At 42.5% G+C, this 17811-nt stretch overlaps 1 protein-coding gene and 1 non-coding gene across 5 annotated transcripts in view; both read left to right on the top strand.

Annotated features, from left to right (window-relative positions):
- The window catches only part of Pde1c (phosphodiesterase 1C), a 563679-nt gene that overhangs the window by 60842 nt on the left and 485026 nt on the right, over positions 1-17811 (top strand). For all 4 annotated transcript variants that reach the window (XM_087659447.1, XM_087659449.1, XM_087659448.1 and 1 more), the window contains exon 2: positions 11969-12046. In XM_087659447.1, coding sequence (XP_087515573.1) covers positions 11969-12046 — 78 coding nt within the window. The remainder of the gene's footprint in view (positions 1-11968; positions 12047-17811) is intronic.
- On the top strand, positions 10343-10476 carry LOC120102661 (small nucleolar RNA SNORA17). Its single transcript, XR_015687357.1, has one exon. It is a non-coding gene; the product is annotated as a small nucleolar RNA SNORA17 (small nucleolar RNA).

The raw sequence follows: 17811 nt of genomic DNA, 5'->3' as shown, positions 1-17811 counted from the left end.
TGGCCGTTTATTATTCAAGGGACTTGAATATCTATAGGTCTTCTTTTCCTGGGGTCATTCTTCTTGCAGAGGTAAAGCTTATTGATAAGTCATGTATGTGTATGAGTGTTTCATGACTGGGCAAGGCTAGGTAAGTGAGAATGAAGATCACTCCTAGGTTTTTTACCATAACATTGGGGCACAGTTGAGAGATAGCTAAGGTTCTAATAGATCTCATTAGTGCGTGTGACATCATCTGTGTTTGCACTAGATCTCTGTTGCCCAATTGAGGCCATCCCTTGAGTAACTGTCCCTTTATTTTCCCTGTACCCTTCACTTCACATTAGCAGGACACAGGATGCTAGTGCATCTGATTTAGGTGTCTTCTTAAGTGCCTCTTACCTATGGCTGCCCACCATCCCATGGTCATTTCACTTAGTGTTATGACTTTAAGAACCATCTAAATCCAGGTGACAGTGACTATTTATACCTCTAGCCTAGAACTTTTTCCCACACCAAGACTTATGTATGCAGCTCCCTGTTAAACATTGAATGATGTCTGTTGTAGTAAATATTTAATCTCTGTCAGAGGTTTCTACCCCACCTTTGGTTATTCAGTTGCCAGATAAAAGGCACAGAACTTTTATATTTATAGTGAGCCTTAATTGGCACTAGAATTGGGCAGCTATCTACCTTCTAAGCTATTAGAACTTATTTCCCCATTAGTAATCCTAAGCTATAACTTACTATGCTCCATCTGGGCAGCTCTTTACTCATGTTGGCCAGCCCTTGTGGCAATATTTTCATGATTCTTACTCCATGTTGTATTGTCCTGTCTCTATTTTCTTTCTCCTCCTCCTGCTTCTCTCCAGACCTCCCAGCCCAGAACCAAATACCAAACCTATCTCTTTTCTGCCTGGCTAAAGGCTGTAGGCATCTTTATTCACCAATCAGGAATAACTTAGGGTCAAGATTATGTAGTGTCACTTGGGTCTACATGTAGATTCTCTTGTTCCCGGGGATGGGAAACTAGGCCGCATGGGCCAGTGTTCAGATTTACAACATATAGCAAAAGACCAAATGTCAACAATGTCTGATGTATGGATGCCTAAATGACAGTTTTCCTTGAACTTGTAATAAGCAGAACTTTTGTTTCTTGTTCCCAGAGCTTGGTTACTCTATGGTTTTCTCCAATTCACTTTTGGCAATTCCATCATTCTTCTTTCCCAGGCCAAAATTTTTCAAGTAATTTTTGATTTCTTTTTTTTTTCTTTCCTAGCCATATCTGACCTATCAGCATATCCTGTTGCCTCTTCCTTTCAGTTACAATTACGGTCTATGGCCACACCACTCAAATGGGCCTGATATCATCAATGAAAATGACAGTCTAACGCCCTCCCTCCATCTTCGCTCTCCCTCTTGGATCTTGTCTAAGTTATTGTAGTCACTTCAAGTGATCAATTCTCAGCCAAGCAACCTGCTAAGTCATATTTTCTCCTGTCTGGACTCTAAACCCTTCTGGGTTTCCCCATTTTGCCCAGAGTGAAGGCAAGATTTGTATGGTTGTGCATTCTGTCTCCTTCTGGATTACTTCTATGCTAGTGTATCTGAGTTATTGACTTCGATTAAGTGTACCCTGGAAACTGGTAATCATACTATTGGGTGTTTCTGGAGGTAATTGACATGATGGGAAATGGGGAAGACCTGTCTTGAATGTAGGTTGGATAGAAATACCACAGAAAGCAGAAAAGAGAGTTTTTGATTCAACTATGATTTTTATCTTTTCTTTATATTATCATAATTTCTGGTGGACATTAGACTCCAGATTCTTCAGGTTTTGAATGTGGACTTGGAGAACCACCTCTCCAGGGGGCTTTTAGGCGACCAGACTTATACAAGGGGTGGATCATTTGTTCTTCTTATTCTGAAGCTTCCAGCTTCTTGTACTAAACTTCCTTGATTTTCCAGCTCTACTGTGGGCTGTCAGCCTCTAATAGTGCAAGCCAATATAACAGATTTCCTTTTTACAGATTTATATATATGCATATAGGTATATTCTGTTGGTTCTTTTTGTTTGAGAAACCCTAACATAACCTCTTAGACCTTGAGTTAAAACCAGTAGGAGGTGTATCAATGGGTATCTCTACAGATATTTACTGAGGCCTATGATATGTGGCTTTCTATGTGTTTGAAGCACATTAATGCAATAGATTAGACCAAAAGTGCCTGCTTAACATTAAAAAAGTCAAATTATATGGTTAGAATGAAATAAGTATGGAGGATGCTGGAGGGCGATTTGTGGTTTTTGGTAGGTTAAACTTGTTTAGAAGGTAACACTTGAGTGAGGCACGGAGGAGAGGGACTCATCACTGTAGGAAGTGACAGAAATGGGCTTTGCAGGCACAGGGCATGCTGGGAGTTGAGCAATAGCAGTGTGGTGCAGGTGACACAGGCTGAAGCTTGTGAGTAGATGGTGTCACCACAGTCAGTGGTGGCAGTGTGACCACAGTTAAGCAAAAGAAAGATCAAAGGGGTGTGCTTTTGGGGTAGCCATATAGAACTGTTCTTCTCCATCCCTGACAAGAAGGCTGGGCAGTTGCTTGAATTTAGGGAGTGGCCTAGAGCTTCTCCAAGAACTCCTGTGCCTCAATGCTCTGCAGATTTCTATGATAAGGACTGTGCTCAGTGGTTTAGTTCAACATTTATTAAGCTGACTGAGTTGTGGAATCCTTCTCTGCTGTTTGTTTTTGGTAGACTGTCCAGTCAATTTCCAAAACACCACAGACTTAGAAATGCTGATGCAGACCGACTGGAACCAGCCACTTTGGGAAGAATGAACTGGTTTCTTCCTGGGAACAACATGCTATGTTCCAGGAAACCTTATTGGTAGGGGATGGAGAGTCCCAGATTCTGGATACTATTAGAGTGAAATGGGGCTGGATCTGGGTCAAGTAACTATTAGTAAGATATTTATTCTGTGTTCCCCATGCGTGTCAGGTCATGTGGCAAGTTTTTTCTGTGATGCAGCAGATAGAGAACTTTGCAGGCCCTAGGATCTAGTGAAAGCTTGTGTTCTAGACTCACAAGTGGGAGAGTCTGTGCTTCAACACAGCCTTATGGACCCTGAAATCAGAATTCCACGTACTTTACAAAATATTATTCTTTTTAAAAATTTATTTTTGACCATTTACCTTTTTTTTAAAGCTTTCCCACTATATACAAGCAGGAGGCAGGGCAGATTGATGTTTGATAATTCTTACCTGTGCTTAGCTCACAGTCTACCTGGGGACAGGTGCCTAGATAGCTGCAGTGTGTCCTTCCAGAGATCACTATGGGTGCTTTGGGATGTTGTTCTGGGACAAGGATTTGGGTAGGCTATGAGCTGACATAAAGGCTTCCACAAGGCCAGGGCAGTTATAGACCTCCAAGCAGTTAAAAAGTCAGTGATGATTTAGACAGTAGCTTGAAACTCACTCTCTCTCTCTCTCTCTCTCTCTCTCTCTCTCTCTCTCTCTCTCTCTCTGTTAGACGACAGTCACTTTAGGATTACTTTCTGACCAGTGTCTGAGCAGTCTTTGTCAGGAGTGAGAGTGTGAGCTAGGCAGCAAGCAACACTCTTTCATGGCCTCTACATCAGTTCCTGCCGACTTTCCTCAGTGACAGAGTGAGACTGCAAGCTGTAAACTGAAATAATCACTTTCTTCCTTAAATTGCTTTAATTGTGGTGTTTATCACAACAATAGAAAGAAAACTAAGACGGTAGAGATTTCAGTTTACCACTTATGGGGATTGAGGCTAATAGTAAGACAGTTTACCATAGAAAGTAAGGATCAGGCAGGTTAATATGCACAAAAGCACCTGCCTTTAATAAGCATTCAGTGAATTTGGCCATCATCACTGATATTTCTGCCTTCCTTTCTTTCATACTGTCAGGTTATGTCATAGACAGTACATTTAATATACACATGAAAGCGATGATGGAGGTGGAGGGGGAGAAGTCCTTGTGGGCTACACTAAAGGTATTTTAACAACTGTTGCGATTTTAAATGGGCCTTGTAGAATTAGTAGCATATGGATAGCTTGGGCGGGTATTTAGCAAGCATTCGTAGAAAGAACTTTGTTCTCTGAAAGTTAGACCATTTGCTAAATATAGAAGCTGAATGTTAGAAGTAATTAGCATTAAGCTGAATCCCTCTCAAGTTAGTAACAGGCATGCTATCAAAATTCCATTTCTCTCTTTCCTAGTACCTGCCGAAGTGTTACTAAGTGTTTTGCTTTAGGACTTTAATAGATTTTAATTATTGAAAGGTGCACTTGAAGAGAAAGCAGGAAGAAGTGAAAAATGCTCTGTGGCTCTCGTGCATCTGCTCTGGGCTTCCTGGAGAAACCCACGGCCTCCTGACAACCTCTCAGCAGCAGCAAGGATTTGGTGATTGTGACCCCAGGTGCCCATCCCCATCCAGGGTTACATTTCCCTCCATGAGTCAGTCTTCCTTTTGGAATGAACCAGCATTGTCATTTGGCAAATCAAAGGTAACCGTGCATGATTCTGCCTTGTGATTTTGTTAAAACAATGTACTGGTATTAGATTGTTTTTCTTCATTACTTTATTTGCTTTACATCCCGATCACAGCTTCCCTTCTTTCCCCCCCTCTTCCCAGTTCCTCTCTCTCACCTCACTTCCCCCACTTCCCTTCCCTTTCTCCTTAGAGTAGGGGAAGATTTCCATGGATATCAACCAGCCTTGGCATATCAAGTTGCCATAGGACTAGGCGCATCTTCTCCCATTGAGTCTAGACAAGGTAACCTAGTTATGTAAAAGTAATCCAAAAGCAGTCAACAGAGTCAGAGACAGCCCCTGCTCCTGCTGTTAGGGCTCCCGCATGAAGACTACACTGCATATCTGTTACATATCTATCTATCTATCTATCTATCTATCTATCTATCTATCTATCTATCTATCTATCTATTTGAACCCCAATGGGTCCAGGTTATTTGATTCCATAGGTTTTCTTGATCTCTTTAGCTTCTTCAATCCTTCCTCCCCCTCTTCCACAACAGTCCTAGAGCTTCACCTAATGTTTGGCTGTGGGTTTCTGCATCTGTTTCCATTAGTTTCGTCATGAAGCCTCTCAGAGAACAGTTATGAGAGGCTCCTGTCTGAAAGCATAGCAGGATATCTTTAATGCTGTCAGGGGTGGGCTGTCTCTCATGGCAGGACTCTGGAGCTGGTCCAGCCATTGGTTGGCCACTCCCTCATTTTTATCTCTGCACATCTTGTGGGTAGGACAAATTGTGGGTTGAAGGCTTTGTGGTGTCACCATCCCTCCATTGAAAGTCTTACCTGGTTACATAAAGTGGCCATTTCAGGTTCTATATCCCCTATTGCTTAGAGTCTTTGCTAGGGTCCCCCTCATAGATTCCTGGGAGTTTCCATTGTCCTATGTTTCTAGCTCATTCCAGAGATGCCCTCCCCCATTCCAGTTCTCTCTCCTAATTTTCTCTCCCTCCATCCATACTTGACCCCTCCTGTTTCCCTCCCTACTCTTTTTCCACCCGGCTCCCTCCCTTCCTCCACCCCCATTGTCTATTCTATTTCTCCTTCTCAGTGAGATTCGAGAATCCTCCTTTGGGCCCTCCTTGTTACTTAGCTTCTTTGGATCTGTGGATTGTAGCATGGATATCCTGTACTTTATGGCTAATGTCCACTTATAAGTGAATATGTAACATGTTTGACTTTCTGAGTCTGGGTTACTTCACTCAGGATGACATTTTCTAGTTTCATCCATTTGCCTGTAAATTTTATGATGCCATTGTTTTAGCTGAGTATTATTCCATTGTGTAAATGTACTCCACTTTCTTTATGAATTCTTTGGTAAGGGCCATCTAGGTTGTTTCCAGTTTCTGGCTACTACAAATAAAACTGCTATGAACATAAACTGCTAAGAACATAAGTGTTCTTGTGGTACAATGGAACATATTTTGGGTATATGCCCAGGAGTAGTATAAGTTGAGTCTTGAGGTAGAACTATTCCCAATTTTCTGAGAAACTGCCAGATTGATTTCCAAAGTGGTTGTAGAAGTTTGCATTCACATCAGTAATAAAGGAGAGATCCCCCTGCTCCACATTATCGACAGTATGAGTTGTCACTTTAGTGTTTGATCTTTGCTGCTCTGAAGGGTGTGTGATGGAATCTCAGAATCCTTTTGATGACTAACGATGTTGAACATTTTTAGGTGTTTCCTACCCATTAGAGATTCTTCTGTTGAGAATTCTCTGTTTAGATCTGTACTCCAGTTTTAAATTGGGTTCTTTGGTTTGGTGAGGTCTAATTTCTTGGGTTCTATATATATTTTGGCTATCAACCCTCTGTCAGATATAGAGTTGGTGAAGATGTTTTCCCCATTTTGTAGGCTGCCATTTGTCTGCTTGATGGTGTCCTTTGAGGAAGCTTTTCGGTTTTATGAGGTCACATTTATTAAATACTGATCCTAGTGCCTTATCTTTTAGTGTTCTGTTCAGAAAGTTGCCTCCTCGTGACAATACATTCAAGGCTATTTCTCACTCTCTCTTCTATCACCTTTTCCTTTACAGACTTCAAAAGAACAATATTCAACTTATTAGAGAAAAATAAAAAAAACCCAGAATAGCGAAAACAGTTCTGTAAAATAAAGGAACTTCTGGAGGTATCACCATTCTTGATATCAAGTTATACTACAGAGAAATAGTAATAAAAACTGTATGGTATTGGTATAAAAACAGTTAAGTTGGTCAGTGGAATCAAATTCAATACCCAGAAGTAAAATCACACACCCATAGACATTTGACTTTTGATCAAAGAAGCCAAGACTATAGATCATAAAAAAGGAAGTATCTTTAACAAATAGTGCTTGTCTAACTGGATGCAGAAGAATGCAAATTGATCCATATCTATTAACTTGTCCCAAAGTCCAGGTGGATCAAAAACTTCAACATAAAACCAAATACACTATTTTTTAGTATATATAGTTACATCCTGCCCAAAGTTTTCTCTCCATCTTCTCTTCCTGGTTCCTCTTCTTTCTCTCCTTTTCCTCCCCTGTCCGCATCCAGTCTTCCTCAGTTTTTCTTCAGAGAAGGGCAAGCAGGTCTCCCTTTCCCATAGATATCAACCAATCATGGGTATTAATTTTATTCATTTGTTTTAAAAAGTAAGAATATGCACAGTGGTTGAAATTGACGTACTTTTCTTTGAAATTTTTGTTCTTCTGTCACCGATCAACCATTCCTCGGCTGACAGTAATTGGGGTTTCCTGGAGAAGAGGAATAGGAATTGGACTGTGAGATTTTCCTTTAGTTCTCTCCTCACTGTAAAACATGGCCTCTAGGGCAAGACGAAGCTGGCTTGAATTAGAATTGCTACTTTGTAGTTCGAGGCCTAAGCCTGCCACATGCTTTGGTTTTGACTTTCATGTTTCTCTGTTGTAAACAGAGCTTGTGACTTTGACTTCACTTGTGGTGACGAGTCTGTGGGAGACAGAGCTCTGAGGCCCACTCAGAAGACCTCTGTGCTTAGTATGTGCTCTGCAAATGCTAATTCTCCACCCTGGCTACTCAGTGTTTGCCCAAGATGCTTAGCATGTTGCATGTAGGGTGAGATGTTACTTAACTGAGATTGATGTATGAAAATTAGAGTGTAGTTTTTAAGACTTTTTTATGCATGTGCGTAAGAATAAGACTGTGTGTTTGTTGTGGGGAAGGTCGTGCAAGTTAAATAAATATATACAAATTAAGAAAGTCTCTCCTTCTATAAAATCTCTGATATTTGTGATAGATTCAATATCTGAAACTCAAAATAAACGAACACACACAATTTAAGTACATTAAAAATATAGATTCGGTGGTTTCAATGACACACAAACTTTTGCGGAAATGTTAGAGAATGTTACTACAATAAGACTTTGCCAAGCCAAAAAAAAGTCAGCCGATAGTCTGGTGATGCTCAGACAATTCACATTCATCCAATTGGCCTCAAATCAGCTTGTCTGGGTTCTTTGTATCGTGGCCTGGTGATGAGCAGGAAGTTTGCTGTATGCCAGAGCCATGGTATGTGGGGAGTCACTATTCATCCTACATATTTTCGGACTTTGGGGGTACTAGAGTGCATGATCCATGTTAAGGTTACAAAAAGTCTCTGAAAGACGGTGAGAAAATGGCTTTGTCTTAGTTACTATTCTAGTGCTGTAAAGTGACACCATGACCAATGCAGCTTATGAAAAAAGGCATATTGTTTCAGAAAGTGAGTCTATGATGGTGGGGAACATGGCAGCAGGCAGACAGACATGGTACTGGAGCAATAGCTGAGAGCTTACATCTGATTCACAATTAGGAAGCAGCGGGTAGGGGATGGACTTTTGAAACCTCATAGAACACCTCACAGTGACACACCTCTTCCAGTAAGGCCACACTTTATAATCCTTCCTAAAAACATTCACCAACTAGAAAGCAAACATTTAAATATATGAACATTTGGGGTCCATTCTCATTCAAATCACCACAAGCTTTTTTTATTGTTATTGGTTTTATTTTCTCAAGAAAGGGTTTGTCTATGTAGCCCTGGCTGTCCTGGAACTTGTTCTATAGATCAGACTGGCTTCTAATTCACAGAGCCTCCTGCTGCTACCTTCCGAAGACTGGGATTAAAGGTATGTGTTAGCACCACCCAGCTACAAGTTGTGTTTTTTTTCTTGGATATTTTATGTATTTATTTTTCAAATATTATACCCTTTCCAGGTTTCCCCTCCGGAATACCCCTCTCCCATTCCCCCTCCCTCTACTTTTATGAGGATGCTCACCCTCCAACCTACCCACCCCACCTCACTGCCCTGGCATTTCCCTACACTGGGGAATCAAATTTCCACAGGACCAAAGGGCTTCTCCTCCTATTGATGCCAGACAATGACATCCTCTGCTACAGATGTGGTTGGAGGCATGGGTCCCTCCATGTGTACTCTTTGGTTGGTGGTTTTATTTCCTGAGAGCTCTGGGGTGTCTGGTTGGTCGAGATCGTTGTTCTTCCTATGGGGTTGCAGACACCTTCAACTCCTTCAGTTCTTTCTCTAACTCTTCCACTGTGGTCCCTGTGCTCAGTCTGATGGTTAGCTGCAACCATCCTCATCTGTATCAGTAAGGCTCTGGCATACCCTCTCAGGGGACAGCTATACCAGGCCCTTGTCAGTAAGCACTTCTTGGCATCAGCAATAGTTACTGGGTTTGGTGGCTGCATATGGGATGGATCCTCAGGTAGGGCAATCTCTGGATGGCCTTTCCTGCAGTCTCTGCTCCACTCTTTGTTCCTGTATTTCCTTTAGACAAGAGCAATCCTGGGTTAAAATTTTGAGAAGGGTGGGTGGCCCCTTCCTAACCTCTGGATATGTTCTCTACAGGCCTCCCTTCCCCTTTTTTGGGTATTTCAGCTAATGTCATCTTTGTTGAGTCTTGGGAGCCTTTTGCTTTCCAGGCATCTGGGACTTTCTGGTGGCTACCCCCAGTTTCCCATCCCCCATTGTTGCACACCTCTGTTCAAATTCCTGACCCTCAGTATATCATCCTTGTCTCCTCTCATACCTCACCCTGTCCCCTTTTTCTCCCTTTCCCTCTTCTCTTCCTTCCAAGTTCCTCCCACCCTCTACCTCCCTTGAGTATTTCTGTTCCCTCTTCTAAGGATTGAAGCATCACATTTTGGTCTTCCTTCTTCTTGAGCTTCATATGGTTTGTGAATTGTATCTTGGGTATTCTGAGCTTTTGGGCTAATATCCACTTATCAATGAGTGCATACCATGTGTGTTCTTTTGTGATTGGGTTACCTCACTCAGGATGCTATTTTCTAGTTCCATCCATTTGCCTAAGAATTTCATGAAGTCATTGTTTTTAATAGGTGAGTAGTACTCCACTGTGCAGATGTACCACGTTTTCTGTGTCTATTCCTCTGTTGAGGAATCTGGGTTCTTCCCAGCTTCTGGCTATCATAAATAAAGCTGCTATGAGCATAGTGGAGCATGTGTCCTTGTTATACGTTGGGGCATATTTTGGGTATATGCCCAGGAGTGGTATAGCTGGGTCCTCAGGTAGTACTATGCTACAAGTTTTAAATCACATAAATTGATATATTACAGACTAACTTCAGAAACAAGTCTGCTGGAGCATATTCACTTTAGAATTTCTTTTTTAACTTTTCTGACTGTACACCTGGAAAGGTTGTTGTGGGAAGGAAGACCATGTGCTTGGTCTGCTGAAAGCCATGTTCAATTTTCTACTGCTTATGAGCTCATAACCTTGATTGGAAGCCTAATCATGTTGCTTATCCTCCTTAGGTTGCTTTCCCTTGCCCCTAGAGGCATTGCAGGTGTAACTGCTGTGTCGCATGGGCATCAGTAGGTGGCAGAGAGGAGAGAGGCTATGTCTAAATGTTCAGTGTTCTGATCTGTAAGCATCTGAATGATTAGTAGCCCAACATATCTTGAAATAAGCAATCCTGAGATGACTACCAGTCCAGCACAAGGAGGCTCAGTCAGGGAACTAGCCTGAGATGACCAGCAGTCCAGTATCAGGCAGGTCTGAGCAAGCTCCCAGCATGGGGAGCAAACTGAAGACTAGAAGTACCCCTCCTAGGACCACAGGCCCCAGGCTGGAGTGAGCCCAAGACAGACAACCCTCAAAAGGGGCCACTTGGGTAGGTTGAGTAAGGAGCAAGCTGGAGATGACCTCGAGACCACCATCATGGGGCAGCATAGTAGAACTGACCCTGCTGTTGGGGTTGAGGATGAGCCAGATGTTACCATGGGAGAGCCAGCCTTGCCTCTTGTTTGCTGTGTGGTGGGCAGAGGTTCCCTCTACTACATTTTGTTCTTACCAATGGCAACAGACTGGAGAGATGACACTGATGCATTCATGAAAGCGAGAGAGCTATCCCTGCCCCTCGCCTGCTGAGTCACTCAGGAGAGCAGAGCCCTGCACCTCACAGCAGCAGGGTAGAGCTGGCCCTGGTTGTGGGAAATATTGGTGAGGCAGGCCTGAGGCTTCAAGAACAAGAGAGCCATTGGGCTCACCAGCTCAGATCTGTCTCAGGCCCAGACTTAGGGCTTTGAATTGGCTCACTCCAACATCTACTCCATTGAGCACATGAGTAGTTCACAAAGTGGCCAGTCCTACAAATCTAAAACTGCGGGATCTCCATGACACAGGGCAGCAACAGAATATCAGAGAGGAGTCCCAGTGAGATTCTAGTATTGATAGAGTAGCAGAAGCCAGAGGCCTCATACCAGACCAAGGAGTCATTGCAATGAACATAAACAAGCAAAAATGTGTGGATACAAGGGTGTACTGTGGGACACACTGTAACACACTGCAGCCTCCACAGTGACATTCTTTTCCTCTGTTGGGGGAAGGTTGCAAGTGTGGAGGGTGTGTATGTGGGGCGGGGGAGATGAGTAAGAATGAGGTACATGATGTGAATTCACAAAGAGCCCAGTAAAATGTAAAAAAATATTGTCTACTTGAAAAAGTGTAATCTTCTATCCACTTACCAGGTTATGGCAAAGGAGTTTGTAAGTAGAGCATGGCCTGCACTTCTGCTCTTCCTCCATATCGGTGCCCTTGTGATGTAGAAATCTGTGTCATGTGGGAGCCTTTCAGATCTTTGGAAGAGGCTCCCTTGATTTTCCTAGCCTGTTCCCTATTTAGAGATGGCTTGCCCACCACCCACTTGGTGACAAGTTCTCTTACATATTATGCAGGCAGACAAGGGGCTGTAGCACCAAGGGACAGATACTGCTGTTGTGGGCACACTGGGAACAAGGGCAAAGAGAGTGTAGAAGGCCAGCTGTGAGGGGCCTGGGAAGGTGAGAGTCTTGCAGAGAGACTTGTACTGGATACTTAAGAAAGACTGCCATGGGGAGTGCTCTGGCTACCATAGCTGCCCAATGATCCTGTTTCTTTTATTTGCCATAGAGACTGGCACTGGGAAGACAGAAGTGTCAAACACCCAGACAGAAGCCACAGAAGAACAGCCAGCTGCAGAAGAACAAGGTAAGTGAGCCATGTTTCCAAATTCTCCAGATATCCTTCCTAACTCTGAACTTGAAGCTGCCTGATAGAGTAATGAAAACTAGAGACACATACTGGTGGCAGCTGCAGGACAAGGACTGGAGTCTTAGTTACAGAGCCTTAGTCTCTGTTCCTTGGTGCTGGTCAAGCAGGGTCCTAAGGAAGATCCCTATCATTTACTGGTTCTCAAGCTCCTAGAATCGAGCAGTGTTGCCTTCCCTGCAGGTATCTGGACCACACATCAAGAGGCTTTTTGAGGTCTCTTTTTGAGGAATGATATCTATACATGGTGGGACATCTCAAAGTCCTCATGGGCAATTGCATCCTGATTTCCTGGTAGTATTTATTTTCATGCCTCCTTCTCTCCTGGTGAGAAGTGATAATGGGGTCCCCAGCTTGAGAAGACCAACTCCTGCAATATCAAGGCCCACATGCTCCCTATGCCTGATGTGCCCTGCTGTGTGTTTCTGCTGCCTTTCTGGGAAGTCATTGTCATGTGTTGTGTACAGTGGAGTCTTGCTGTCATGTGCCTGTCACTCACCACCCACCTCGATGGTACTGCTGTAAGCTCAGCTGTGTGTGCTCTGGCCAATGAGCTACAAGTGGGTGGAAGATTAAAGGAAAGAGCCTGTGTTTTCCACAATGTGGTTCTGGATGCTGTGGGCAGAGATGGTTCAGGGGAATGCTTGTAGGGGGAACTTGGTGACTCCATTTGGAGCTTGGATAAAAAGGATTTAATTCCCTGATGAGTACACTATGGACAAGTTAGTCCTAGCTATGATGCCTGGGCTCTGGTGAATGCTGTTATAGGCTACACTAACTAGTTGTAATCACTAGGGCTATCTAGTTCTCCTTCTGATCCTATCTTGTTTTTTTTTTTCTGTAAAACTTTCCACTCTTATAGGCTACCCTGTCAAATGACCTGCATGGATGTTTACTGCAATAAGTATTATGTACAAGCAGCATAGCTGGGTTGGTATACTTATACTGATTTTTATTGAGCATTTATCATGTGCCAACCATTGTCCTGAGCACTGTGCACACTGAATTCATTTAGTGCTAACGACAACCACAAGAAGGATGGTTGGTTCCCCTGAGGAAACAGGCAAAGGCCAATGTCAGGAATTTCAGGATGCTTGAAAAATATTTGTTATCTTTAATGGCATCCCTATATTAATGGGATGAAAATAATATGAGCTTGGTTGAAGAGGAAGTGACATTAATTAAGCCAAAGAGGAGAACACACGCACACACACACACACACACACACACACACACACACACAAGCACACTCAAGCGCGCGCGCGCACACACACACACACACACACACACACACACACACACACACACACACAGAGAAAAGAGTCACGACTTTCTCTTGCTTCTTACCACTCTTATCTGCAAAGAAGAAAAATGCAAACGCTATCTTTGAGTCAGGAAATGGCCTGCTGGACCAGCAGCCCTCAGGCCTGGGACCAGCCACATTCTGAGCTTCCTTTTGTCTTATGAGAACTGTATGATCTGTTTGGTTGTGGGTTCACCCAAAAGGATTGTGAGCTACCAAAGGCAGGGAAGAAAGAATCTTCTTTGGTTCTGTGTCTGCCTGAATCAGCAGGATAACTTGTAGTTTTCACTCCAGGCCTCTGGGTACCCATGGCCTTTTCTCCATTTCTTTCCTTTCAGTTCCTCCAGACAGTTGTATCCCTATCCCATTTCCTTAGAAGAATACTTTTGAGAGGTCTAGGAGCACCACATGGCTACCAGAGGGAGGTGTCCTTCATGGGTGCTGGCTCCTGGGTGAGTCTCCTAATGCTTTAGGTTTTCTCATTTTCATTTGTGTAGCAGAACACTGAGAGTGGACATTTCCAGGGTTCTGCATCATGTTGGAGATGTGACCAAGTCCACCTGATGAACTTGAGGGGAAGAGTAGTGCAGAAAGGCTTGCTGGTACCTCGGACTTCCCTCAATAGAAAGGCAGCAAAGTTCTGAGGTGCAGTTCTGTCTTCTGGGTAGGACTGGGGAGGAAAGTAATGGGAGTAGCTTCTGGTCTCCAACTAGGACTCATCTCTTTATTGCTTATTTATTTCTCTGGCCTTTATTTCAAGAAGACGAAGTTGAAAAAAGCAAGAGTGTGTTTGAAACCTTATGCCTCTCAGAACATACAGCGAGATAGCCAGGGAGGATGTAAACCTGGCTGTATGCAGAAGTTATTGATACCTTAGGTAAGATGGCTTAGGGTTCCTTATGTATGATATGGGAATGTTGTGAGGACTAAATGAGACTCTATAGATAGAAGAGTCTAGCATAGTGGCTAATGAAGGAAGTTCAGGCTTTACTTTTGAAACAAATATATTTGCTCTGCTGAGATAAAATGACAACAGAAAAATCAATAGGGGAAAACACAGGATAAGTAGTTTACATAAACACAAGTGCTTTAACTCAAAGACCCAAAGATGCAGGGTCAGTTATCCATTTTTTATGCATTGGTTGGATGAAGCATAGGAAATCATGTAAAAATATGAATGGACCATGCTCAAGCTGTTCATTTAGATGCTTCTAGGGATTTCTGTGTAGCTTGCCTTCCTTCCTTCCTTCCTTCCTTCCTTCCTTCCTTCCTTCCTTCCTTCTTTCCTTCCTTCTTTCCTGGTATAAGCAGAATTGTTCTGTGATCAAGGTCATATGATACTATCAGACAAGAAATTTAGAGAACTTTTGGCCAACTCTTGGACAGAAAATCCAGGGTAAGTTGGGGTGCTGACTCTTAGGTTGTATTTGTAGTTCTAAGGAAAGGGCTCCTGGTTTCTATAATCAATTCTGAGGAAGAGGAATCTTAGTTTTCATGACTTGATCAAAGAATGCATAGTGAGAGACAGGAGACTGGGAGGAGAGAACTGCCTCTGGTACTTTTCATCAAGGAGAACACATGGTGAGAGACAAACCAGGAAGACGACAGAAACTGCTTCCGTCAACAGCATCAATTTCTGAGCCCCAAACAGAGCCATAGGACAGACCTCAACAGTTAGCAATTGACAATGAAGAAAATCTGAGAGGGAATTGACTCTTCCCACATTACTTAATTCTCATTGAGGAATTCTCATCCCTCCTTTTACTCTTTTCTGCTTTGTATTCTTTCTGAAAGCATGTCTTACACCTCTGTATACTGCATGGCTCAGTTTACCTGTGATTTGCTTGAGTTGCCAAGGGTTTGAATCAATTCTTTAAGTTTATGTTCATTGCACTGTGCATTTTAGTTCATTTCATAAGCATGTGCTGACCATATGTAAATCTTATTGCTTTGAAGGATGGCCCTGAGATCACAAGGAAGACAAAGGGAATCAACTCACCTTCTACTTTCACAGATCGTTTCTGCTGGCTTGTGAAAGAAAGTTGGTTCCCAAATATATGTGGAAGCACGTATTATAGTGGGAAAAGTACATTCTAGTAACTTACATACCTGACAAACGCATCTCAGTGCTAAACCTTTGAGACTCCCACCTGCTGCCAACGATAACTACTTTCTTTTATCATGATAATACACTCCCTAATTCTCTGGCAAAGTTTTTTTGGGCAGAAGTGTAATCAACATCTGGAGAAATTTGCTTGTGCTTCTGAGATTTCACTCATCTTGTCAGCATAGACACTCTGATTTCCCCACACAGTAAGAATTTGTAATTCATGATCATAATTTCAAACTTCAATCACATAAGTCTGCAGTCTGTTTCTTTTAGTACTAGCTTACCTTGTATGGCGAACAGGTACACCTAATATTTTGTTAGTCACTGACATACGGTATCACATGGTGTTGATGAGCAGCCAAATGTTTCCATTAGGTAGTGATGTAATGGGGAAGAATGAGACTCCCCCCAACCCTTAAAAGCAGGAGTCTGATGTGTCCAGATGACAAATGAGTTAACCATGGACAGCCTTATCCTGAGGCATGGAAGAGAACCGCTTAGAGCATGTCTGACGTGGAAATCTAACACACTCATTTCTGTATGTCTTCATTGTTTTCTTTTTCATAATGCTGGGGGTTCAATCTGGGGTCTTGTAAATGGTAGGCAAGCATTTCACCACTGAGTTGCATTCTTAGTCCCTAAATATTCTTGAAACAAAATGCCAGAAACAGACTATTCATGTATTCATTCATTCAGCACGTGTTGATTTACCACCTACATAGGGCTATGGACCTTTCTACATATCCGAAATACCATAGGCAAAATAACTATAAGCTCCAAGAAGCTTACATACTCTAGTGAGAGCACACATTGATCTGCCTTAGGATGGATTAGCTCCATACTTAGTTTACAATCTAAAATGCTTGAAGACAAAGCCAATGCTCATATGGAATAAAAGCAGAGCAGGGCAAATGCTGGGGTGGTAAGGTTTAAATGGAGAAGGACATGGGAAGACAAAAGAAAGAAGGAGGTTTAGGGTGGGGAACCAAAACTAAGGATATAAAAAGAAGACATATACTACTACTCTATAAGCTAATTAAAAATAATACTTAAGGGCTGGTGGCATTGTTCAGCAGGTAACACTTGCCACATAGATATGTGTAGGCCTGACAATCTGAATTCAGTTCCTAGATCCCATAGTGGAGGGAGAGAACTGAGTCCTGGAAGTTGTCTCTGGTCTGTGACTCTGGCCTTCTATTTATGTATAAATAAAATAAAATATTGAAAAGAGTGTGTTACAAAATACTATACATGGGAGGATAATGCCAACCTCAGAAGCAATGGTTGATCAAATGAGCATGTTGTTGTCAGAGGTGAGATATTTCCTTCCTTATAATTTGTTGGCTAGAAAGACCCCAGAGGGTCTTTCACACTGACTATTGCTATTGACTGGATGGTAAGATGCTATTGCAGAAGACACTATATATACTGGTACCATGACCTAAAGAAATCAAACCAGAGGTGAACTATAAGTTCCCTCCCTCCATACACAGTGTCAGAGCTTCTATAAAGGATTGGGGATAGGAAAGTCGTCAATAATCTTATGTATCTGTGACCCCTGAAAGCTACTTCCTATGTGCTAGGCAGGATAAAAATGAATGAATGCTATAGAGCAAATGATCACACTTCCTGATGGGATTTGAGGAGGGAATTCATGACTGGCACTTCGAACAAACCTGCTCAAAAGTTCATGCCTGGGCTCCAGCTACATATGTAGCAGAGGATGGCCTTGTTGGGTACCAATGGAAGGAAAAGCCCTGGACCTGCCAAGGCTGGACCCCCAGTGTAGAGGAATGTCGGGAGACTGGATGGATGGGGAGGGGCACACCCATATAGAAGAAGGGGACTTATGTCAGGGAAACTGGAAAGGGAATAACATTTGAAATGTAAATAAAAAAAATCCAATAAAAAAAGTTCATGCATGGGAGGTCATAGATACTAAAATGAAGCTTACCACTTTTATTTTGCTATTTTGACATGGACTCAAAATCCCTTTGAAATACTTATGTTTATACCTAAGGACACATCTTCCCTCAGTCTTGACTAGAGAAGCTTCTCTTGGCAATGAATGGGAGTGAATGGAGAGAACTCCAGCTCAAGGGATTGAGAATAAGACACTGTGTGTGCTCAGCCCTAAGCAGAACAGTTAGATCACTGCTTCTAAGGCTCAGGGAACATTGAAGAAGAGTGGATGGGATGGGAAAAATACCAAAATTTTACTTAAAGCAAAACCAATAGAAGTAGTAATTTAGGTCTCTCTGGATAACCAACTTTCAGTATATCTGTTGAAAA

The sequence above is a fragment of the Rattus norvegicus genome, chromosome 4, assembly GCF_021556685.1.
Source record: "Rattus norvegicus strain SHRSP/BbbUtx chromosome 4, alternate assembly SHRSP_T2T, whole genome shotgun sequence".
Taxonomy (NCBI): domain Eukaryota; kingdom Metazoa; phylum Chordata; class Mammalia; order Rodentia; family Muridae; genus Rattus; species Rattus norvegicus.
This window is presented reverse-complemented; position numbering and strand designations above follow the sequence as displayed.